A 26,992-nucleotide genomic window follows, 5' to 3' on the forward strand; every position below is an offset into this window, starting at 1 on the left:
TCTAATGGTGCGTTTACACAGAGAGATTTATCTGACAGCCAAAGCCAGGAACAGACCCTAAACAGAGATCAGGTCATAAAGGAAAGCCTGAGATTTCTCCTCTTTTCAAATCCATTCCTGGCTTTGGCTTCAAATCTTTGGCAGATAATCTGTCAGATAATCTTTCTGTGTAAATGGACCCTTAAAGCTGATCGTTATAAAAACCAAATCGTTGCTTCGAAATCGTTAAACGATCGATTGGGCGAATTATCGTTTTGTGTAAACAGACCATGAGTGACTTCTATTAAGAAATCTCAAGTACTTATCAGCTGCTGTAGGTCCTGCATATCTATGTCTCTGTTCAGGACATACAGTAGCTGACAAGAACTGGAAGACTTGAGTTGTTGTTTTTTTTTAATAGAAGTAAATTATGAATCTTTGGCACTTTTTAACACGGTTGTTTGAAAGAAAGAAAGAAAGAAAGAAAGAAAAAATAGCTGGAGTTGCCCTTTAAGTACTCTTAATTTGCTGCAGTTGCCCTTTAATTTATTTCTAATAGAATTACTGTACTGTGCCTTATTAAAACTCCCCTTTGTTACATCTGTTCAGATGTAGTAGAGCTGGGATAGGGAACCGTGGCTCTCTAGCTGTTGCAAAACTACAACCCCCATCATGTCTGGACAGCCAAAGCTTTAGCTTTGGCTGCCCAGGCATGATGGGAGTTGTAGTTTTGCAACAGCTGAAGAGCCAACGTTCCCTATTACTGTAGTAGAGCATTGTAAGGTAACAAACACACTAGTCAACAGCTTTATTTTAGGCTGTCCAGGCATGATGGGAGTTGTAGTGTGCAACAGCTGAAGAGCCAAGGTTCCCTATTACTGTAGTAGAACACTGTCAGGTAACAAACACACAAAAGTGCATGACAAACTCATCTCTGCTACATCTGACTATCACAGCCCCGCTACAGTCCTTGCGGCAATATTAATCATAGTTCATATTCAGACACATAAAACCGGTAGAATTTTCAGGGATTACAAGTGACGCTTAATGGTTTTCTGCTCCTTTGATCCCGTCCCAGGAGAAAATCCAGTTGATCATTTCCTCCCAATGGGTTCCTCCTCAATGTCACATTTTCCAAATGTTTGGCTGTTTTCCCATCCTCTCCCTGTGCTAATCACTATTTATTGATGTACTGTAACAGCCAACTCATCGGCCTTGCTGCCTTCATTTAACTCTTTGGCTCCCGTCACGGACTGACAACTGTACGGGGCTTTTTACGATGACAGAACAGGCCATGCCGCTGCTTTCCCAATTACTGACCTAAGTGCAATCTCCTCTATAAAGTGTGATGTTGAAAAGGTTAATGAGACTGGCAGAACACGGGGCGATGAGCGGTACGAGGCTCCGAGACACGGCTAATCGGAGCATTATGTGATGGCACAGGATCCGGAACAGCTCCCTTCCATCTGATACTACTAAAAGTTCCTGACTCCCAGCCAAAGGGTCCAGCCATTAGAAGTCACACAGCCAGGGCTGATCTCAAGCCACACACCCCGTCCTAGGAAAAAACGAAATCCTCAAGAAATCCATTCAGCTCTAAGGATATCGCCCCGTGCAGCCGCCCCGTAACGCTGCAATAACTTCACCTATTTAAAAAGATCTGAGTTTTTGAAACACGTGTTTTCATTGTTAAAACAGAAGTAAATGGGAGTCCCATAAACAAAACTATGCTAGACAGGTGGCGTTTTATCACATGGGTCATTTTTGGTTTCAGAGGTTTATTCAGGGTGGTCTACACAGTGTATGTGTGTGTATGTGTGTGTGTGTGTGTGTGTGTGTGTGTCAGTGTCTATTCATCAATGGAAAAGATATTTGTTTTATCAATATCAATATTTTAAAAATCTATCTATCCATCTAATGGTGCGTTTACACAGACAGATTTATCTGACAGATCTTTGAAGCCCAAGCCAGGAAGAGACTATAAACAGGGATCAGGTCATAAAGGAAAGACTGAGATCTATCCTCTTTTGAGATCCATTCCTGGCTTTGGCTTCCAAAATCTGTCAGATAAATCTCTTTGTGTAAACGCACCCTATCTCCTATCTATCTATCTATCTATCTATCTATCTATCTATCTATCTATCTCTTTATTTATTTATATTTCTATCTATCTATCTATCTCCTATCCATCTATCTATCTATCTATCTATCTATCTATCTATCTATCTATCTATCTATTTATCTATCTATTTATCTATCTATTTATCTATCTATCTATCTATCTATCTATCTATCTATCTATCTATCTATCTATCTCCTATCTATCTATCTCCTATCTATCTATCTCCTATCTATCTATCTCCTATCTATCTATCTATCTATCTATCTATCTATCTATCTATCTATCTTTCTATCTATCTATCTCCTATCTATCTCCTATCTATCTATCTATCTATCTATCTATCTATCTATCTATCTATCTATCTCTCTATCTAATCAAAATCAGCTTTATTGGCAGGCTAAATAACATATCAGCATTGCCAAAGCGATGGCGGGATGGGGAGATACCGGCGGGATCAGGGTATTGGAGTTCATGGCGTATCACGCTCCTCTCAGTCTATGGGAGGCAGTGACATATTGCGCCACTATGGCCTCTTCTTCCCCCAGAGTGATGGGCAGTCTCTCTTCCTCCTTCATGGTTGTAAAGCCTGACGGTTGTTATAATGAAAGGTGGACATCAATTTTACCTAGTGTGAACCTAGCCTATATATGTAGAGGTTGTATACATTCAGAAAGTGTAACCTATGGGTGTTACAGTACAGGGAATGTATACACGCTCATAAATTTAATTCTAGAAGATCAGTAAAGTTATTAGAAATCTATCTGTTACCAATCTGTTCCCTGGTTCTTGTTGCAGCCAATCAGAATTGCGGATACAGTTCTGGGTTATAGCTACAAAGATATTTAACTCTATGTACTGTACATTGCAGCCAAATATAACAAATATTTTCAAAAGTTAAAGCTCGACTTGTCTGTGAAGAACGATGTGTCCTCCTACAGGGCCAGCTTTTTATGGCCGAATAAAACGAGACGTCATTATCCTCAGACATGTCGTTGTGAAATTAAATCAACATCAATTTTCAGGAATTTTTTCCCCCTAAAATATAAACCATTAAAAGTGAAGCTTTCTTTTTTTAGCATACTGTAGATTTATTGCACGAATGCCCTAACAGCAACCTTCTCCTCATCTCCAAATGGCATTCTCTTAAAATACATGTGGTAGATGCAGCTGTACATGAGATTCTGGGACTTGTAGTGAATCAGCACAGTGAATCATTTCCTGCTCAAGACCAAATGAGTGTAATGTCCTTACATTGAATAACTAATTGTTTGCGGAGGGCGTATCTGTCTCCTAGGATTAATACTTTCCAGTTCTTGAAACATATATAGAAACATTATTTTATAAGGCTAAAAAGGATATATCCATCCAGTTCAACCTATTACCCTGCAGTGTTGTTCTAAAAGCAAAAAAAAAACCCATGAGGTAGAGGCTGCTTGCAGTTTTTATAGACATAGTGGGAGATTTATCAAACATGGTGTAAAGTGACACTGTCTCAGTTGCCCCTAGCAACCAATCAGATTCCACCTTTCATTTTCCAAAGAGTCTGTGAGGAATGAAAGGTGGAATCTGATTGGTTGCTAGGGGCAACTGAGCCAGTTTCACTTTACACCATGTTTGATAAACCTCCCCCATAGTTTTGAATATTTGTAGCTTTTTTTATACACCACACAGCAATAAGCGGAATCAATAGATGGTTGATGTAAAGTACAGTATTTTCCTGCGTATAAGACTACTTTGTAACCCAGGAAAATCTTCTCAAAAGTCAGGGGTCGTCTTATACGCCGGGTGTCGTCTTACAGGGCAGGTGCTGAAAAACTTCAGAAATGGACTCTCCAGTTGCCTGATACAGTGGGGGGAGCTCAAAAACATCCGCATCTCTGCTGTATGTGGCGACTGTATGAAGAGCAGAGCAAGCTGCAGGCGTCCGGGGTATGGAAAAAAGAGATATAGTAGAGCGGCGCTGTGCCCAGAAAAACCCACCTCTTTTACCAGTCCGCCCCCCCCCCCCCCCCCCCTTGTATCCTACCGGTAGTACTGTACCTCCTTTTCTGCCTCTCAGATCTCGCTGCTGTCTGATGTTTTTTATAAATTTTTATTTGGTGTGTGTTGGAAGAGGGGTAGTCTTATATGGCGAGTATATCCCAAACTCTATATTTCGGCTATGTTCACACAACATTAGAGACCGGCCGTTCCGTGACCCCGGCCAGGTCACGGAACGGCCGGTCTCTGCACGGATCATCCCGGCCGGTACTGCAGTACCGGCTGGATGATCTGTTCTGGCTGTAGTGTTCTGATGTGGGCGCATCAGCACGCGCCCGCATCAGAGCCTTCCGCAGCACACTATGAAGCAAGCGGCCAGAGCCGCTCGCTTCATTGTGTGAACTGACAGGGTTTCCTACTGCCGCAAAATTCATTTGCGGCCACAGAAAACTGACATGTCAGTTATTTGCGGCCCCGTATGGGATCCCGGCAGAAGCGTATACGATGTGTATATGCTCCGGCTGGGATCCCACAGAAAAGAAGGCTATGTCCACACCGCACAAAGTACGGCCGTTGTTGCCGATGGCAACAACGGCCGTACTTTTACGTTGTGTGAACATAGCCTTTAACTGGAAAAGTTGGGGGTCGTCTTATACACCCAATCGTCTTATACGACGGGAAATACAGTATGTAAATATTTTAAGGGGTACTCCAGCAATTCTTTTCTTTCTTTCTAATTAACGTGTCAGAAAGTTAAACAGATTTGTAAGTTACTTCTTTTACAAAATCTCAAGTCTTCCAGTACTTATTAGCTGCTGTATGCCATATATAGGACATACAGCAGCTGATAAGTACTGCAAAGCTTGAGATTTTTAAATGAAAGTAAATTTACAAATCTCTGACACTTTTTTGACACTAGTTGGTTTGAAAGAAAAAGAATTCTGCTGGAGTACCCCTTTAAATATTTACAAATCTCTGACACTTTCTGATTTGAAATTTTTTCCCCCGCTGGAGTACCCCTTTAAATATTTACAAATCACTTTCTGAAAATAATTGATTTGAAAGAAATCTTCTTTTCCCGCTGGAGTTGCCCTTGGCACAGTAATGTCTTGATGAGTATGAATAATAGGTGACATTCTGTTCTAGTGTATCTTTACCTTGTCTTGAGATATATATTAGATAGACAGATAGATATATACTTGAAAATGTGTAAGACCAGCTACTCCTTTCACAAAAAATTGTCTGGATTGGAAATAGTTAAACAGTAAAATTTACCCTACTATAAAAGAAGAATATTCCAAATGTTCCAATGTATCAAAGTTCCAGCACTATCCCACACCAACTATCACCGTGTGACATTGGGCAGACGTTAGAGTGCGACAGATGTCCTTTAAAGTGAAGGAAGGAGCAAGTGACTTTTTTATTGACAGCAGCATAGGGTGCAAACCCCTACAGAAAATAAGCAGGAATAGGAACAATCTTAGAAATTGCTCATGAACTGCGAGGAATGCCAGCCGGTTCATCTGATCACTGGAAAGGAAACTTAGGCACAGGCAGATCAGCACTTCAGGGACCTGCTGAAGGAAAACAGCTGCCACCAGTCCCTCTAAACTTCTCGGCCTACTTTTGTATAATTAGTTCCTTCGATCACTTTACCTAAATATTTGCATCTTTAGTTTAGTTTGTCACGTGTCGTATCTCAAAGCTTCTGTACTTGCACCGCATCGAAACATCCATCCAGGAATAAGATATTTAACGCTCTTTGTTTAGAACAGATAATAAACTTGATACCCGACACCCTTTAAGAATGTTGAGCTTGAAGCGAAAATTTACACACAACGCTATTAGTCACTATATACCACCAAATGAGAGGAGGCGATTCCATTAGGTAGGTAACCGATAATATAGACTAGAGTAACTGGTACATATTAGACGGGACGTGAATGGAAGGAATGCCGGCGTGATTGTAAATAACATTATTAGGTGCCGTTAGATCATCACAGGGTACATTGAAGGAGCTAAAGCTGCCCCCTTAATGTTGGCTATGTGACCGTCAGGATTATATGCATTGGCAGCTTTTCAGAAATAGAAGGCATTCACTGGTTGCTGATAAAGCCGGGTCCGATCCTATAATGAGGCAGCTGTCTCAAGCAGGCAGATTTAAAGAATGGCAAAGTTTCAAGTGTGCAATTTCAACACCTTACTATTTCCCTTATAGCACTGCTGGAACTAGCAGTTTTCCTATTGATAACACTTTGTCACCACTGTAGAGAGAAAAGACAACTGTTCCCAGATCGTCTTCCATGTAATACTACTTAAAGGGATTGTCCCATAAAGCAAAGTTGATACGTGCACCATATACGTATATGTAAAGGGGTACAAATGGGCTGTTTGTAAGTATACTAGGCTTGGTTCACACTATGTAAAAATGAAGGCCGTCTTTTATAACGGACGTTATTTGCACAATGCCGTTGTTATGAAAGATGGCCGTAATTTTTATATTACATAGATTACTATGCTGTTTTTCCCACCCATGGGTATAATTACATCCTGGTTTCCATTTTGAGGCTATGATCACGAAACATCTTTTTTTTTTGGTGAAAAAACGGCCATTGTTTGATAATATCGGCTGTTAATAATGATCATGATCACTGTTTATGGATGTCATTCTAAAATAACGGCCATTATTTTAAAGACACAGGGGGAGATTTATCAAACATGGTGTAAAGTGAAACTGGCTCAGTTGCCCCTAGCAACCAATCAGATTCCATTCCTCACAGACTCTTTGGAAAATGAAAGGTGGAATCTGATTGGTTGCTAGGGGCAACTGAGCCAGTTTCACTTTACAGCAGTTTGATAAATCTCCCCCACAGTCTGTTGTCTTACCTAAAAAGACACTATGGGAACATAGCCCTAAACTGTAACCATTAAACATTGTCAGATAAGCGTGTAAATTTGAAATATGTTTGAAGTGTCACTGTAAAAACTTTTCACATGTCAAAGGTTTTGAACGGTCCGGGTCTGAGTGTTCAGAATGATTGTGAGAATGAGCTAGAGAGAAGGTACTGCAATGCGGTCCATGTCCGCTCTGTTCACTGCTCATAATATAAGGGTACATTCACACTACAGAATCTGCGCAGAGACCTCAAGCAGGTTCTGCCGCCCGTCCCCTAGAGTCAGACATGTCAATTCTTTTGGCGGACTCCAGAATTCACAAGCAAATATCACTGACTCTATAGAATGGGCAGAACTTCAAGCAGAGGCCATCCGGTGGAATCTGCTTGAAGTCTCCATGCAGATTCCGTAGTGTGAACGTACCCTTAAGGCCTTACTCCACGGAATAATTATCGTCCGTATTCGGTTTACAGCCGATAAACGTCTCGTGGCATAAGAGGCAACGATCAGCCGAAATCTTTCATGTTGGCTGATCGTTGTAGTCGTTTGTTTTTTGCTGTCGCTCTGAGGCTGCTATATGCTATGGGCTGCCCAGACAATCTAGCGATCACCCGGGCAACCCCTCCCCCCCGCAGCTCCCCACGGACTCACCCGCTCACTGCCAAGGAATAGCAGGGGCAGTGAGCGGGGAATGAGGAGCAAACAAGTGCTGACAGCGCTCATTTGCTCCTCCAGTCGGCCCGTGGAATAGGGCCTTAAGTCTATGGAGCCAGACTCTTTTTTTTTTTCTTTTACACAGAGTGGGGAGACGACACGCTGCAGTCAGGGAGTGGGGGAAGAGCACTCAGACCGGGATCGATCAAAACTTTTGACATGTGACACTTTAATTTCACACAATTTATCAGTTTCGACCTGGTTGTGGGAACATAGCCTTAAAGATTGTTGTTCATCTGTTAAATTAATTTAAAGCAACTCCGTACCCACAATCTGACCCCCCCCCCCCAAACCACTTGTACCTTCGGATAGCTGCTTTTAATCCAAGATCTGTCCTGGGGTCCCTTCGGCAGGGGATGCAGTTATAGTGATAAAAACAACTTTTAATCCTGCAGCGCTGTGTCTAACGGCCGGGGCTTACATTTGTATATGCATTAGACTGGCACACCCTCTCTGTCTTTCCTCCCCACCCTCCTCATCATTAGGAATACTCCAGGCAGATCACTTCCTATTCCCCACCTGTGGCAGCCTGGCACATGGGCTGGATCTTTAGTACACTTGTGCAAAGCTGAAACAGCAGTAAATGTTCCTGTATCATTCCTAATAATGAGGAGGGTGGGGAGGAAGGACATAGAGGTGGTGCCAGCCTAATGCATATACAAAGGTATGCCCCGGCCGTTAGACACAGCACTGACGGATTAAAAGTTGTTTTTTAGGACTATTACTGCATCACCTGCCGAACGGACCCCAGGACAGATCTTGGATTAAAAGCAGCTATCCGAAGGTACAAGTGGTTTGGGGGGGGGGGGGGGGGTCAGATTGTGGGTATGGAGTCGCTTTAAATGGATTATTGTGGTATGAGCAGGTGTGGTAGGAATTTATATAGCTTATTAAAGTTATATAATTTATTATAGTTTTTGTTACCACTTCCATAAGTTCACAATAGTCTTAAAGGTAGACCAAAAGAGGTCTACCATAATTTTACGTAGATAACAGATTGAACAAAAATATATATACTGTAAGTAAAAGTTACATTTTTCTTCCCAAGATAGAGGAACCTTAAGGCCCCATTAAGCGGGTGAGTGCGGTAGGGGCTGCAGGAAGCTGCAAGGGGGCTGCCCGGGTGATCACTAGATTGTCCGGGCAGCCTATAGAGGATAGTGGCGGTCTGCTGCCACCGCTCCTATTCCACGGAGCAATGGCAGCAGATCGCTCCTATTACAGTCGTTTTTTTTTTTCCGACATGGTTCAAAGACAAACGACTGCAACGATAAGCTGGCATGAACAATGTTGGCTGATCGTTGCCTTCTATTCCACGGGACGATTATCGACCGTAACGGCTGATATTGGCTGCATACGGACGATAATTGTTCTGTGGAATAGGGCCTTTAGGCTGACATGGATTCTGCTAACCTGCTGATATTTCCTCTTAAAATACACAGAGAGATATGGGGCTAATAACGATTTTAATGGGTGAACAAAATAAATCAGCTGACACACTTGTCGGCTGATTTCTGGCACTTTTGCACAGGCCGATTATTGGCCAATTGAGCTTTCCCAGGAAAGCTTGTTAGCAATATTCAACTCATGTGAAAGGGCCTTTAGAGTATGTTCACACCTGCAGATTTGCAACAATTTATCTGCAGCAGATCTGCAAATTATTTGTTTTAAGGTCCTTCAATGGTGCGTTTACAGAGAGAGATTTATCTGACAGATTTTTGAAGCCAAAACCAGAAACAGACTATAAACAAAGAACAGGTCATAAAGGAAAGACTGAGATTTCTTCTCTTCTCAAGTCCATTCCTGGCTTTGGCTTCCAGAATCTGTCAGATAAATCTGTCTGTGTAAATGCACCATACACAGGACAATTATCTCTAATGAGCATTGCTAGGACCACTCCTTCAGCCAATAATCGGCACATGAGCAAATGAGATCAGCTGACGAGCGACAAAATGGCCCTTAGTTGGCTGATGTGATCTTTAGAGATGAGCGAACCGGTTCGGCCGGTATGGGATCCGGGTCGGATTTACCCAAAAGTCCGAGTCCGGTCAGATTCGGATTTTTGGAAGTCCGCTCCGAATTTTTTTTCTTGTGCAGCTACTTAAAACATCATCGGCTGCACATCTCAATGGACATACAGTATGCAGCAGATGTGCAGCCCATAACAATGGATAAATGGCGGCACTAACATTCCAGCAATTGCTTTTGCAACCCAGCTTTGCAAATGTTCACGCCTTGTAAAGGCACCAAAAGCAATGGCTGATCTCATTGACGGCCCGTAGACGGACGCATATCGGGTCATCTACAAGGACCCTTAGTAAACACTGCAGATTTGCCTGCAAATCTGCGCTCGTGAACATACCCTAAAGTGTATTCCCATCTTTTCCTATAATTAGATAGGAATACATGTTATCCCGTATCCACAGGATAGTGAGTAACAAGCTGGTCAGTGGAGATCCGACCACTGGGACCCCATCTATTCAGAGAATGGGGACAAAATTGACCCTGGAATGAACGATATGCACTATGCATGCTCGGCCAGAGGTTAATTAATTCTCTATGGAGCCGCTGAACATTTCTGAGTTCAGTGTTTAGCAATGTTCAGTGCTCCCATAAAGAATGAGTGGAGCACATGGAACAGGACCAGGGAGAGAAGCTGTAGAGGACTAAACAAGGAAAAAATGGGAACCAGGCCAGAAGCCTTATATTTGTCTTTTTTTCTAGAGTATTTGAGTATGGTCTAAATTTTTATATATATATATACAGTTATACAGTCCACCAGTCAGTGCTGAAGATTACATTTACTTTCATGTTTCCTTCTGTTCACTTTTAGGCATTTAACAAAGTGCTTTTTATTACAAGGCAATTTTGCTAAATATACTACATTTCCCTGGTAATCTCATGGGAGGGAATATAATGAAACATGCTTCCTACAAGTGATCTAAATAGAAACAATAATAGAATATATGGAGTTGCCAGTAGCCTGCAGTTCTCCTCCCAAAGCACATGCTGTCAGTTCAGTATATTTTACAGTTTCATTGTTATATATATATATATATATATATATATATATATATATATATATATAAATATGATTTAATTTGCTATGATTTTTAAAGGACATATTTCTTTGCGGACCTTTATGATGGTTGGTTTGAACTTAATATATGATGACATTAGTTTCTGAGGGTCAGCAGTACTTGAGGCTATTGCTTAAGAAGGCCATATTAGGTATAGAGTTGTAAATTGTATTACCATATAATATTTTAGGGTTTTTTAATAGAAAAAAAGGTTACAGGAAATCTGTAGGTTTTTTCCACCTTAAATAAGAGCAGCATAAACCAGTGATAGAAAAGTTGAACAGATCAGTGTATTACTGACATCATTCTGTTCATCCGTTCTCCTAGTATGCAGGAAAATAGGATTCTTGCCACACCCCTCCCTCCTCCTTCCAGCTGCTCATTGACAGGTGACTGTCTATAATAGATAGATAACTACCAATCAGCAGCTGTTGGTTTGGGTTTTCTGCTTCATTTGGGCTATCTTGGCATAACGTTCAATGGTTAAAGGGGTTGGCCACTTTACAGTAAAATTGCTCAGTGTATAGTATTAGTAAGTGTACTCACTGCATATACTGACAGCAGCTCCCTGTGTACCTCATAGAGCTAAAATCAGACTCTCCTCCTTCAGGCTGTACTGCCCTGTTGAGTCTGTCTATGAGATGGCCGACATGGAGAAATGTGTGACCATGCCCCGCCTCCCAGTGTACTCAATAGGCATACACAGGCTCAGTGGTGGACACTATGGTTTTGCCCGCACTCCAATTTGCCATAGACCGCAATGTAATGTACGGCTAGGAGCCGAACCTTACATTGTGAGCACAGGCTATCTTGTACGGCCGCTGTCTACTGAATTGTGGCCACACAAAATAGACCTGTCAGTTATTGTTATTATGGCCGCAGAGAACCACAATCGTAGTGTATACAGCGTGCATACACTACGGCGGTGTTTCTATACACTGTAATGAAATGTAATTGATCGATGTCATTAAGCAATGGCCGTTGTTGCAACCTGCAACAAAGGCTTTTGTTTAATGTCAAAATACAAGGTGTAAACGTGGCCAAATAGAGTATGGGCTTTTTAACCCTTTGAGGACCAGGCCCAAAATGACCCAGTGGACCGCGCAAATTTTGATCTTTGCGCTTTCGTTTTTCCTCCTCCCCTTCTAAGAGCTCTAGCACTTTCAGTTTTCTATCTACAGGGCCATGTAAGGGCTTTTTTGTTACAGGAATAGTTGTACTTTGTAATGGCGTCTTTCATTTTACCATAACATGTATGATGGAATCCCAAATATATTGTTTATGAAGATATAAATAGGTGAAATCGTAAAAAAAGAATGCAATATGGTAACGTTTGGGGGGTTCCAGTGTCTACGTAATACACTATATGGTAAAAGCGACATGATACTATTATACTATAGGTCAGTCCAAACACAACCATATGCAGGTTTACACAGATTCTCTAATGTTATATATTTTTTTTTTATAAAATCCTTTTTTTTGGCAATTAATTATTAATAAAGGGGCCTATTGTGACGCTTTCACCTACGGGGCTGTATTGGGTGTCATTTTTTCAACCGTGATCTCTAGTTTTTCTTAATACCATATTTGTGAAGATCGAACGTTTTGATCACTTTTTATAATTTTTTTTTTATATATAATGTAACATAAAATCGATAATCCGCGCACTGTTTCCCCTCTTTTTGCCTATGCCGTTTGCCGTTCGCAATGACGCTTGTTATATTTTAATAGATCGGACAATTGCGCACGCTACGGTATATTATATGTTTATTTATTTTTATATGTTTTATTTATATAATGGGAAAGGGGGGTGATTTAAACTTTTATTGGGGGAGGGGTTTTGGGGTAGTGTAATAGTGATTTTAACTTTTTTTTTATACATTTTAAGTCCCTTTGGAGGACTTGTACATGCAATACTTTCATTTACTACACTGATCATTGCTAGAGCTAGAGCATTGACCAGAGCGCCGATCGGACCACACGGAGGCAGAAGAGAGACCTCCGGCGGTCCGTTTTAACGATCTGGACCCCCACAGTCACACTGCGGGGGTCCCGATCGGTAAGTGACAGGGGACTCCCCCTGTCACTCACACTTAAACGCTGCGGCCATGGCGTTTAAGGAGTTAATGTCACGCTGCAGCACGATCGCTGCACCGTGTCATTAACAGTGAGGTGCCGGCTGCTGATTGCAGCCGGCCCCCACCTGCTATGAAGCGCGCTCCACTCCGGAGTGCGCTTCATAGCTCAGGACGTACCGGTACTTCCTAGGTCGTCTAGGGGTTAACTTCCCCTATTTCCCCTATGTATTGCTAGTCGCCATAGCAGGTACAAGTAGAAGGCCTTTAAATAAATAACTTATTTTTCCCGAAATCGTTCAGCTTCCTTGTACTTCCCCTCTCGTTCATTGTTGAAGAATGTGACAATGTGGCAGCTGTGAAAATCTTTTAGATGTGTAAATATGGTTTCAATTACCTAATTATTTTGATCAATTCCGCTAGGTTGCAATGCCGATAAATAAAGCAGAACCATAACAATTTTGTGGCAACGTTAAGAGGCTGATATTTAGAATATATAGTTTTTAACATTTGTGTGCACGGCATTATGCATTTATTTCCAAGGCCTGACATTACAAAACAGTGTAATTGTGCCTCGCATTGAACGCTGTGTAATTCACGAGAATGGAGTTCTCAAGCTGTGATTATTTTACAGCCTCTGATAACTCGGGGCCCTATACAAAAACACAGCAGTGGCAAAAGATTTCTCCTATGTCAGGCGCAATTTCATTGCATGGTACATCTGAGGCTTCACGGAACAAATAAACCACATAGAATTTCACAAATTAAGAAGCTAAAGCTGAAAATGACAGAGAAAGGGTAATTGGACAGAAGTGGCTGTGTGCGTCTTTTTATTTCTTTAACCATAGATTTCTTGTACATGTAAGGAGTAAAAGAAATGTGAAAAGTCTCTTGAACTTGTCATTGTTACTAAGGTTTTCCTTCCCTCTGAACATGTCAAAAGAAAGGCCTACTTTTTTTTGTATTTCTATGTTAAAACAGTCAACTGATACTTTAATGGAAAAAAAAAACTGTTAAAAAAAAGTTTTCCTTGATGTGACAAAAGGTTCTAAGTATTTGTACATTGAAACATATATACACAGACTTTATGATTTGGAATGATTTTTCTATTCCATTATGTCACAAATTATAATATAATAATTAGATTAAAAAAAACCACAAATGTATATTCTTAAAGGCGTCTTTTTGAGGGGGGGGGGGGGGGTATGGTGGTATTGGTCAGGTCTGCTATGGGGGTTTTTATCCAGTCACAGTATAATGTTGTTAAATGTGACACCTGGAGCTATTACCTACCAATCTACCAATCATATGGTGAGAATTCCTTCAGACAATATGCAGTAAACACAGGGGGAGATTTATCAAACATGGTGTAAAGTGAAACTGGCTCAGTTGCCCCTAGCAACCAATCAGATTCCACCTTTCATTTTCCTACGAGTCTGTGAGGAATGAAAGGTGGAATCTGATTGGTTGCTAGGGGCAACTAGGCCAGTCTCACTTTACACCATGTTTGATACATCTCCCCCACAGTACGCACAGTAAATGTAGTAACGCGGCCTAAGACTGATTAGATGTTCAGAAACTAGAAAATCATGATGCTAATTGGTGAGTGAAGATGGGGCGACTTCAGGGTTGGCGCCTAGGGCAGCAGCAGCTGGTAAAATGGCCCTGGACACAGGTGTTTAGACGAGCAATGAATAGAAATCCTTCCTGGGGGTGTTCCTCATGATGAGGATGGTGGGGAGGAAGAAAAGAGAGGCGTAGCAGACCTAGGGCAAAGACACTCTAGGCCACACCTGATTGACTCACCTGCTAAAGATTTAGGCAGGGTTCATACAGCGTGAGACACCAGCTGTTCTGTGACCCGGTCGAGTCACAGAACGTCTGATGTCAGTGAAGATCATCCCGACCGGTATTGAAAGAACTTAATTTCTGTTGGATTGGGATGCGGGCACATTCGCGTCTGCCTGCATCCCAATTCACCATAGCACACAATTGTGTGAACTGGCAGTTTTGTGTGGCCACTATTCAATGAATAGCAGCTGCACAAAACTGACATGTCTTCTATGGACACCCCCTCCCGCAGCTCCTCACAGCCCCGTGCTCCTCCCCGCTTGCTGTCAGTGCATGTAATAGGTAGTGTTCGTACTACATGTTGGGCAAGTTGTTGGGGAAGTGGCTATTTTGGAAAATAATTTTATGTATAGGACTAGCTTTAGTGTTCTGCTGTTAGGGTATGAAACAACAATGCTTAAATGAGAGGTCCGACGGGGGAGGGGAGTAAAAAAACACTACGAAATTGAAAAAGGCAATATGCTTACTGGTCCCTGAACTCGCGCACCATGAAACCCCTGGACCATACCAGGTGTCTTTTTCTCCCTGGTTCCAGATACGTCACGACCCGGGATCCACGTCACAGACTGGTGGGATTTAGCCCACTCAGCCAATCAGTGACTGCAGCGGTGTCCCACTCTAGTCACTGACTGGCTGAGCGGGGCATCTATCAGCGTGGTCATGACGTAGCCAACACAGAGCTCAGAAGACAGGTAGCAGGAGCTGGACGCGTGCGGGGCTGGGTGGCCTCAGGGTCCAATATATGCGTATTGCGTTTTTCAATTCCTCCTCCCCACCCCCCTGCCCGTAGTGGTTTATAATTCCCGGCCAGACTTCTCCTTTAAATAGAGGTAATTTACAAATCTGTATAAATTTCCTGTACCAGGTGATTTGTAAATGTTTTTTTCTATAGAGTACACCTTTAAGTTCTGTATTATGACGTTTCTAAAAGCAAGAATCGTTGCAGCAAAACACTTGTAACCTTGAATAAATATTTTGTTTTTTTATATCTACAATTAAATTTTTAGCTTTTGGTGTGGCGTGACTGCTTCTTCTTGTTCAGGTTAACATTTCCTGTTTAAAAACAATGGGGGAGATTTATCAAACATGGTGTAAAGTGAAACTGCCTCAGTTGACCCTAGCAACCAATCAGATTCCACCTTTCATTTTCCAAAGAGTCTGTGAGAAATAAAAGGTGAAATCTGATTGGTTGCTAGGGGCAACTGAGCCAGTTTCACTTTACACCATGTTTTATAAATCTCCCCCTAAGTCTAAAAAAAGACTGCCTTAAGATTGAACTACATTTTGAGGCTATGTTTCCACAATGTCTTTCTTTTGAAAATAACGGCTGTTATATTACAATGACGGCTGTCAATGATAATCATGATAGTTATTTATGGCCGTCATTTTCAAAAAACATTCCTTATTTTGCCTAAAAAGACATTGTGGGAACAAAGCCTCAAAATATAGTTCAATCTAAAGCAGGGGCGTAGCTAGGATTCACAGGGCCCCATAGCAGAAAATTTTTAAGGGGCCCCCCTTGCCTACGCACAACACAAAGCAATATATGCTTTATTGCTGGTGCACTGATAACTGATGACCTCTGCAAGGAGCTCTGCACACTTTCCTTTCCTACTTGATTGCCAGCTGGAGAAGAGAGGTTAGAGGTTATCAGTGCAGTGAAGCAGAGATCTCTGTCTTCTGCTTGTTAACCCTTTTTTGTGTTGCAGCATGTAAGTAAACATTGGGTCAATTACACACTGCAGTACATAAGGGGTTAAGCAGAAGGACACATGCTCTTACCTCCCCTGAGCCCTCCTCCTGCATGGGCCCCATAGCAACTGCCTACCCTGCCTCTATGGTAGCTATGCCACTGATCTAAAGGCATCAGGTTAAAGGGCAGGAGAAGCTGAGCTGATTGATATAAAGTTTTGTGGATTAGGCTCCAGAATAACTTTTATAACTCTCATTCTGGTTCAAGTGGGCTGTACTAGTCAGTCATTGTCAGCTCTCTGTATATGAGTAGCACCTGCCCACTTGACTATTTAGCTCAGAATGAGCAGAGAAAATACTAGAGAGTCATACTTACCCAGCTGCTCTACTGGTGCTGCTGGTTTCCCCCAGTGTCTGGTCTCCACCATGGTCCTCTTTTCTTTACTTACTGCAACATGCTGGACAGTTGGGAATTGCCACCCATAACAGTGATTGGCTGAACCATAAACAATTCTGTGTTGGTAAAGACTGCAGAGGGGAAGGATTTAGGGGTAGTGATTTCTGACAGCCTTAAAGTCATCAGTGCAGCCAGGCAGTGGGGAAAGCAAATTGTATGTTGTGCTGTATATATAGTGGTATGCTAGGCTGTATATATAATGGTATGCTGGGCTGTATATATAATGGTATGGTAGGCTGTATATATAATATATATTGGTATGCAGGGCTGTATACATAATGGTATGCTAGGCTGTTTATATAATGGTATGCTGGGCTGTATATATAATGGTATGCAGGGCTGTATATATAATGGTATGCTAGGCTGTATATATATAATGGTATACTGGGCTGCATATATATAATGGTATGCTGGGCTGTATATATATAATGGTATGCTGGGCTGTATATATAATGGTATGCTGGGCTGTATATATAATGGTATGCTGGGCTGTATAACTAGAGGTATAACCAGTTGAAAGAGGGAGATTGTGATCCGGCTGTATAGAACTCTAGTGAGACCACATCTGGAATACTGTGTCCAGTTCTAGAGACCTCATCTTAAGGATATTGATAAAATAGAACGGGTCCAAAGACGGCTACAAAAATGGTGGAGGGTGTCAGGTATACATCCTATTAGGGAAGACGTCAGGAATTGAACCTGTATAGTCTGGAGGAAAGAAGAGAACGTGTGTGGGGGTGGGGGGGGGGCTGGGGTTGGGAGTGGCATGATTGAAACCTTTAAATATGTTATAGGACTAAATAAGGTTCAGGAGGGGAGTGTTTTTAGTAAAAAATTAGTTGGGGGAAAAATCAGAAGCAACGTGAGAAAATATTACTTTGCTGAAAGAGTAGTAGAGGCTTGGAACAAACTTCCAGCAGATGTGGTTGGTAAATCTACAATAACTGAATGTAAACCTGCCGGGATATACATATATCTATCCTGAGATAATAAGAAGGGAAATACTAAAAGGGCAGATTCAGTAGCGAAATTTGGTGGGGGGCGGTCGCCCCCGGGCCCACTCAGACAGGGGCCCACTGAGGTCTTAGACAGTTAATGCTGTCTGCAAAAGCTATTGCTTTTGCAGACAGCATTAACACGTCAGTAGTGGCCGGAACTGTATGCGCTCGCACTCCTAATGAGCGCATACAGTTCCGACTGGGCCAGGATGTGATTGACACAGCATCAGGAGCCATTGGCTCCTGGCTGTGTCAATCATTCTTGTGGCCGGAGGCAGCGTTATGCCTCCAGCCACAAGAGGCTGCGCTCCGCATCCGCACACGCCCCCCGAACCGCCGAGCCCACCCCCTCCTTTATGCCTCTCTTGCGACCGCAAGCACGGTCTTGCTTGCGGCCGCAAGAGGCAATCTTGCCCCTGTCTGATGCGTCGCTCCCTGGGGGATTCCCAGGGAGCGCACGTATCAGGAACCTTAGTGCGCGTCGCTGGGACTTCCTGTACCGGAAGTCCCGGCCTGGGCGCACACTCAGCTTCCGGATGTGTGCGCTGCCCGGGAATCCCCCAGGGAGGGACGCATCAGCTGGGGGCAGAAGAGAGGACAGCAGCGACGGGGGAGCGCTGGTAGGTGAGTTGTGTGTTTGTTTTTTTTAATCTGCTGTGCAGGGGGCAAACTATAAGGGGGGATACAGGGGGGGAGCCATCTACAAGGGGGGAATACAGGGGAGGGAAGCCATCTATAAGGGGGGATACAGGGGGGGAGCCATCTATAAGGGAGGGATACAGGGGAGGGGAGCCATCTATAAGGGGGGATACAGGGGGGGAGCCATCTATAATGGAGGGATACAGGGGAGGGGAGCCATCTATAAGGGGGGGGATACAGGGGAGGAGCCATCTATAAGGGGGGGATACAGGGGGGGAGCCATCTATAAGGGGGAATACAGGGGAGGGAAGCCATCTATAAGGGGGGAATACAGGGGAGGGAAGCCATCTATAAGGGGGGGATACAGGGGGGGGGAGCCATCTATAAGGGGGGAATACAGGAGGAGCCATCTATAAGGGGGGAATACAGGAGGAGCCATCTATAAGGGGGGATACAGGGGAGGGAAGCCATCTATAAGGGGGGGATACAGGGGAGGGGAGCCATCTATAAGGGGGGGGATACAGGGGTAGCCATCTATAAGGGGGTAATACAGGGGGGGCATCTATAAGGGGGCAATACAGGGGGGAGCCATCTATAAGAGTCAGCCTACCCACTAAACAAGGGTGTAAAGGGGCCAAAACAGATGTGCAGTGCGTAGAGAGATGAGGATGGTGCCAGAGTGTGGAGCCTAATATGTATGTCTGGCAGATTCTGTGGATTCGTGGCTCGGAGAAGTTCTCATAACGGCCCAGGGCAGATGGAGAAGAAGATGAAAAGGGAAGAACTCTGATCAGAGAAGACGTCCCCTGTGAGTCACTAAATATATCTGCACTGTAATGTATATGGTGTATAGAACCTGTGTAGAGCTGGGGCTACTGCTAAATGACTTGAAGAGGTGATATTGCTCTGTGTACAGTGGATTATTCAGTTGCAGCAGTGGTGTTAGTCAGTATGTGCTGGTATTAGTCGGTATGTGGTGGTATTAGTCGGTATGTGCTGGTATTAGTCGGTATGTGCTGGTATTAGTCGGTATGTGCTGGTATTAGTCAGTAAGTAGTGGTGTTATTTGTTACTTGTAATCTGGTACTGTGTTTTATTGGATTTAGTATAGAGGATTTAGTCAGTAACAATATGGTGGTGATGGTAGTGGTTGTGGCGATATTTCCCCCTTGTATACTGGTATTATTGGTAATACCATATATATATACCAGTAGCATGCACTTGGTCCAGGAAGGGGGGCTCCAGGTTGACAGTCTGCAGCCCTCAGGGTATGCTGGGAGTTGTAGTACAGTAGTACAATCCTCCGATACCTGCCGCTGTAGACAGATGTATTGCTGGAACTTCAGGGCTGATGGTTGTCACCCACAGGTTGCAGCCACCAGGAGAATCAAACTGAGGACAAGAGTGGGACTGTCTGTGGAAGAAGGCAGCTATATTTTTCTAATCTTAAGCCCTTTTACTTTTTTTGTGGTTCTATATTCCAGATGTAGAAGCCTCTTACATGGCTCTGTATCCTTATTCACTATAAGAAATGTAGAAGAATATTCCCTTTATTATTCAAAAAAATCCTTGTCACCTGCTGGGGTTCCCTATGGGTAACGTTGGTTGGGGGCCCACTCAGCCTCACTCGCCCCCCCTAGGCTGAACCCCTAGCTACGCCCCTGGGCAGATTAGATGGATGGAGGCGCTTTTTCTGCCAACAATCTTCTATGTTTATATATGCAAACATTGATGCATCCATACACACTCTCTCTAGTTTTATAAATATCTCTTTATGCATGTCCTTCTGCGAGTTTAGCCTGTATTGGTCAAATCCCTATGTGTCTAAGGTATACTAAGATTCATATAATTTATTAACGTAGCATGTAGTGTGTATTGGAGACAGTAAACATGGTTTTTATTGAAACGTAAGGGCTAGATATAAAATCAGTTCTTTAGCGAGTCGTAAAAAATGTTGTTCGTGTGTCTGTCAGCTATAGCGTATTAGTCTACGGTATAGTACAAAAGCATAACGGCAGCAAGTGACAGTTGGCAGAGACACACTGTCTGCCGGCTTGAGTCTGAATGCCTGGTGCGAGCGGAGAGATTGTTTTGATGGTGAACAGGTGGGAGAGCAGCGGGGAAAGGGAACGCAGCATTAGACTTTGGAGTAAGATACTAACCTAAAACACATACTAAATATGACAGTACTTTACAGGGGAATTCAGTGGTGTTTTATCTTCTTCAATGTAATTGACAATAGAGTCCTGCTTTCTTAAAGCAACTCTGTACCCATAATGTGACCCCCCCCAGTTTGGGGGGGGGGGGGGTGTTAGTCAGATTGTGGGTACTGAGTCGCTTTAATTAGGCTATGTTCACACTACATAATTTGCGCAGAAATCACAACTGTTGTTACAACGGCCGTGATTTCTGCAGTACTTACATAGTGCTGCAGGCTGAGGGAATCACAGCTGGAGTGTATACACATAGTATACACTCCGGCTGGGATCCCTAGTGGCGCTATTCAGTGGGAATCGGACGCAGAAAACCCTGTCAGTTCACACAATGGAGTGAGCAGCTCCGGCCTCTCACTCCTTTATGTGCTGTGGGGAGTTCTGCGCACGGATGCACCCGCATCAGAACTCAGCGGCGCTAAAGATCATCCAGACGGTACTACAGTACTGGTCGGGATGATCTTTTCTGAGACCGGCTGGTCTCATACTACATGTGACCATAGCCTTATGATGCGATAAATCTGGAACTGCATGGTCAGTAGGCCTCAGTGATCAAAGTATTTGGGCTGCTTTGTGTATATATATTAAACCATTACACTGGATTTTAAATGGATACTTTTGAAATAGTTGCTTCAGTGATGCAAAGTGTAGGAATTAGACTACTGGCGGTAGGATTTTATAAAACAACTTTTACTTTTTATTGTCAGGCAAACACTTCTGATGAGACACAGGCGCTACGATAGATGAAGAAGACAAGAAATATTTAGTTACAGTTCCCTTTAGCAGTAGCCCCTTAACTGGGATGGCCCCTTTATAGTAAAATAGTTTAGTGTATAGTATTAGTAAATGTACTCACTGCATATACTGACAGCAGCTCCCTGTGTACCTCAGAGCTAAAACCAGACTCCCCTCCCCTAGGCTGTGGGGATTCTGTCTTTAAGATTGGCGACATAGAGGAGCATGTGACCATACCCAGTCACTAGAAATGAGCAAACAGGTTCGGCCGGTCCGAGTCCGAGTCCAGTCGGATTCAGATTTTTGGAAGTCCGATCCAAAATTTTTTTCTTTCTTTCTTTCTAAAATGGCAGCCGCCATTTTAGAAAGCAGGAAGTGTTCCAGACGGGAAAAGCGCTTTCCCATGATGCCCGGACAACATCTAATCAGCAGGGATCTTGCACTAGCCCACCCCCTGTGTGACGTCGGTATTGCTTTAAGAGGAGCGGTAACATGACCGCACGACATAGTCTGCAGAGAGAGAGGAAGGAGACTGTTAGCAGTGCACAGAGCTCGTCAGTGACAAAATGCTGCTGCTGTACCCTGCTGTACTGACTACTGAGAAAATATTGTACAAAAGCAAAGACCAAAACATTATTAGGAAAGTGTAGAGGAGAAACATATAGGGATTAAGAGAGAAAAATAGAGAGGGAGAAAGATAGATAGATTAGGCATAGGAGAGCAAAGGGTGCACAGAACAAAAACGTGCTATATAAGTATATAAGTACTATACTTTCACCCTTGCGAGAGTGTATATGACATAGGTGTTATCCTGAGGCACAAATATACCTCATGCATGTGTGTAGAATAAAACTCTAAAAAAAAGTGCTCTACAGATATCCATTCCAAGTACAATAGTTGGATACTTGTAAGAGTGTATATAACATATGTGTTATCCTAAAACACAAATATACCTCGTGCATGTGTGTAGAATAAAACCTTTATCCTGCATAGACCCTGTAATGGTGAGTTTCCTGAATAGACCCTGTAATGGTGAATTTCCTGCATAGACCCTGTAATGGTGAGTTTCCTGCATAGACCCTGTAATGGTGAATTTCCTGCATAGACCCTGTAATGGAGAATATTGAAGTCTAAAAAAAAATAGACCTTGAGATATTTAAAAGATAATGATGTTACTGACATGTAGAGTCTTAAATTCAACCAAATACACTACCCCCGTATGATATAGATGCTTTAAACTATGAAATCCGAAGAAATCCGAAATTCAGTCGGACCGAACTGTCCGAAAAAATCCGAAAGTCCGGTGGGAACGAACTTATGAAAAGATCGCTCATCTCTACCGGTCACCCAGTGACTACCACTGAGCCTGTATATGCCTATGGAGGACACTGAAGGCAGTGCTAGTCACATGCTCCTACATGTCAGCCATCTTACGGACAGACTCACCACAGAGCAGGACAGCACAGCATGCAGGAGAGGAATCTGATTTTAGCTCTATGAGGTACACAGTGAGCTGCTGTCAGTAAAGCCCCTATTACATGGGGCAATAGGAGCGAGCAAGGGAACGCTCGCTTGCTCCTCATTAACCATTCGCTGCCGGTGCAATTACACGCGGAGCCGGGGGGGAGGGTGTTCTGTGGTGGAGCTGTTGGAGGTTGGAGTGCCCCTTTACAGAGATATTTGTGACAAGAGAGTCCTTAAAAACTTTTACCTTTCCTGGCTTAATAAATGGCTTGATAAATTTCCCTGTGTGGATTAGGAGTAGGTGCGGGTAGTAGAAGTGTCTTCTCACGTGGTTTGAAGGCCGTTCTGGATGAAACCTAAACTCCACTTTGGTGTCTGGCTTTTAGCAGGTTACAGGACACTGGAAATAATCTAGGCCTAAGGCTTGTGTAGGGCTTAGCATTATAGACTACTCAGTTGCAAAGCTGGCAGACACTTCTTTACACTACTCTGGCCAAGGCCAAACTTAACTAGAAAGTTCCAGCCACCTGAGAAGAAGGTGCGATATGCATTTAACCTGGGAAACTTCTCAGGGAGTTTCCATTGAATCTTCCTGTGGGTAGGTCATGTGACCAGAATTTTTATTTTTTTTTTCCATTAAGTTTCATTGCTTTAACAAAATAAAGGACATTTGGACGGCAATTAAATAATTAATTATTGCAATGAAATGATCAATTACTGCAAATAGATGATGCATTTACATTGTGTAAGGGTCCTATTACATGAAGCGATTTTTAACGATTAACGACTAACGATAAACGATCGCAGACAAGATTGTCTATCGTTAACCTAAAATCGCTCACCATATTACACAGAACGATGGTCGTTACTACGATCGTTTATTTCTTCTGATCCCTGCAACACCATGAACAATGTGCAATTACACTGAACGATTAGTGAAAAACTGCGGAACTTGAGCGAACTGTCACGGCCGCGACGGCTTCCCGTGCTCCGGGCCGCCGCCGCGACCTCTCCATGCAGCCGCCGGGGTCCATGTGCAGGGACCCGGCGCTGCTACTAGTTCGGCCCTGGGGGGCGCCTTACCTCGCCCCGCTCCTGTCACCCGCTGTGCCGGCCGGCACGCACATCCCCGCCTCCTAGGGCGGGCACGCGCCAGCTGTCTCAGATTTAAAGGGGCAGTCCTCCCCTAATTGGTTGCTGCACATCACACTCTCTAATAAATTCCAGCCCTGCCCCACTACAGGTGTTGGAGCCTCTACATGCTTTCCATAGCATTTGGCCCAGCTCCCTGTTGTTCCTGACCTCAGTCCCTGTTCCTAGTCCCTGTCCGCTGTCCCGTCCCTAGTCCCTGTCCGCTGCTTACCCATTGTTCCTGAGTACTGTCTGCCACCTGCGGTTAAGCCTACAGACCTCTGCCTGCACTGCAGATCTTCTGCCTACTGCTCCTGCCACGCCTCGCCTGCTGTCACTAGCAACCAAGCCAGGGGTAGCGACCTGGGGGTCGCCTGCCGCAGCAAGTCCATCCCGCCTTGCGGCGGGCTCTGGTGAAAACCAGCGGCCCCTTAGACTCCGCTCCCTGGTGCGGTTAATACCATCGCTAGTGATGGTCCAGTAGATCCACTACTCCAGGCGTTACAGTAGGCTCCAACCATGGATCCCGGCGAGGTGCCTGATATCCGCGACATAGCCCGAGTGGTCACCCAACAGGCTCAAAAAATCCAGCAACAGTCGCAGCAGATCCAGCAACTCACTGCCGCCTTACAGCAGCATACTACAGCCCAGCGCACACCACCTCCTGCTGCTCTTTCGACACTTCGACTGGCTCTCCCAAGCAAATACGCTGGTGACTCCAAGTTGTGCAGAGGATTCCTGACTCAATGCACCATGCATATTGAACTCTTAAGTAGTCAGTTTTCCACCGAGCGCTCTAAAGTGGCTTTCATCATCAGCCTGTTGGAGGGTAGAGCTCTGGCTTGGGCCACGCCTCTGTGGGACCGAGATGACCCTGCTGCTGCCAATCTCCGAACCTTCCTGGCCGAGTTTCGCTCCGTCTTTGAGGAACCTGCCCGTGCCTCTTCAGCTGAGACTGCTCTCCTCAACCTCTCTCAAGGGAGCTCCTCTGTTGGTGACTACGCCATCCAGTTCCGCACCCTGGCGGCAGAATTAGACGGGAATGAGGCCGCTCTAATAGCCACCTTCAAGAAGGGCCTGTCCAGTCGGGTGAGAGACGTGCTTTCTGCCCGAGACCTACCTACCTCCCTGAACGAACTCATCCTACTGGCCACCAGGGTCGATACTCGTTTTTCTGAGAGAGAGGAGGAGGTCTGGCATGAACGGCGACTAAGCCTGTCCCGTCGCCATCACCAGCTGGCGCCGGTCTTCCAGAATCCTGACGTTCCGGTGTCCCAGTCGACTCCTGAGATTCCTATGCAGGTGGAACGGGCTCACCTGCTAGTGTTTGCTAGTTCGTCAGCTCTATTACCCAGGAGACCTCTGCCTGATTTGGTAGATAATCTCTCTAGCAGCAGTGTGTATAGCTGAGTGTGAGTGCAGGCACATTATAGCAGCAGTGTGTATAGCTGAGTGTGAGTGCAGGCACATTATAGCAGCAGTGTGTATAGCTGAGTGTAAGTGTAGGCACATTATAGCAGCAGTGTGTATAGCTGAGTGTGCGTGCAGGCACATTATAGCAGCAGTGTGTATAGCTGAGTGTGAGTGCAGGCACATTATAGCAGCAGTGTGTAATTGGGCCTTTACTGGTAACACTTATTTTATTGCTCCTGTACACAGTATTTTGCACTCTGAACTCACTGTATTTTGTGACTATGTGATTCTTCTTGTACTGTACTAAAACACAAAAAAATATAATACTAAAAAATATATTTAAGAAGCTGTATTAAAAACTCAATACTATTGATTTTTTTTTCCAAACAGATTTAATTGGATGCTGGGTCACATGATTCCTCTTAAGAATGAAGGCTATTTTATTCTGGATGGTTTATGTTGCTATGCTGCCTGGTTTATCGTCAATGGCAGTTACCAATAAGACAGGTACCCAATATTCATTTATTATTTTTTGTTGCATTTTGTTTTATCATTTATAAGGTGTAATCATGAATATTTATTGCAAGCACTTCATTGATTTTGTTAAGTATATCTATATATATATATATATATATATATATATATATATATATATATATATATATATGTCCAAAAGTAGATAGACAATATGTGTAATAGGGTTATAAAGGGGGGATTTATCAAACATGGTGTAAAGTGAAACTGACTCAGCTGCCCCTAGCAACCAAACAGATTCCACCTTTCATTTTCCATAGAGTCTGTGAGGAATGAAAAGTGGAATCTGATTGGTTGCTAGGGGCAACTGAGCCAGTTTCACTTAACACCATGTTTGATAAATCTCCCCCTTGGTACCCATGATTGGTATCCTGTGATTGGGGTACCATGATAGCTTTACCCCTTTACCCCCCTTACTACCCGGGCCCCATAGCAGCTGCATTGTCTGCAATCATGGTAGCTACGCCACTGGCTATGTTAACACATTGTCAAAATGACGTTGTTTATTTTATAACCATAGCTTTTTTTTTATACGAATAGCGTTATTTGTTGTTAAATGACATCTGTCCCTTTGTGTAGAGTTAAATGATTTGAGCCTAATTGACTTGCAATTGTCATAACCTTCATAACCCTATTACACATACTGTCCACCTACTTTTGGACCACCCTGTATATAATCACTGAAAATTGGAACTTGACTCTTAAGTTAAAGATCTCCACATCTGTATGTGTGTGCGTTTGCGTGTGTACATTGACCAGCCCTAATATTAACCCTTTCACGACCATGGGTCATTGATTCCTCAAGGCCCAAGTCGTTTTTGGACATCAGCTAATGGGATAATAATGAACCCATAAGCTGATGTTCCTATGTCTGCCTCCTCTCCTCTGTCCCCTGCCGCTGTTACAATCTTATGACAGCGGCAGGAGAGAGAGGAGAGGGGGCAGAGCGCATGGCCGTATGCCCGGCGTGCGTCCTGCCATCCCTCCTTTCAGCGCGCTCCCAGTCTTCCTTCCCCCCGC

The 26,992-nt window shown here is 43.7% G+C and overlaps 1 protein-coding gene across 1 annotated transcript in view; it reads left to right on the forward strand.

Moving 5' to 3' along the window:
• Positions 1–26,992, forward strand: part of LOC138795177 (collagen alpha-1(XIX) chain-like) — a 384,669-nt gene that overhangs the window by 1,153 nt on the left and 356,524 nt on the right. Inside the window, exon 2 of the mRNA XM_069974170.1 lies at positions 25,829–25,945. Within this exon, the coding sequence (XP_069830271.1) occupies positions 25,867–25,945 (79 nt within the window). The 5' untranslated portion in view covers positions 25,829–25,866. The remainder of the gene's footprint in view (positions 1–25,828; positions 25,946–26,992) is intronic.

Source organism: Dendropsophus ebraccatus, chromosome 6, assembly GCF_027789765.1.
Source record: "Dendropsophus ebraccatus isolate aDenEbr1 chromosome 6, aDenEbr1.pat, whole genome shotgun sequence".
In the NCBI taxonomy this organism is placed as follows: domain Eukaryota; kingdom Metazoa; phylum Chordata; class Amphibia; order Anura; family Hylidae; genus Dendropsophus; species Dendropsophus ebraccatus.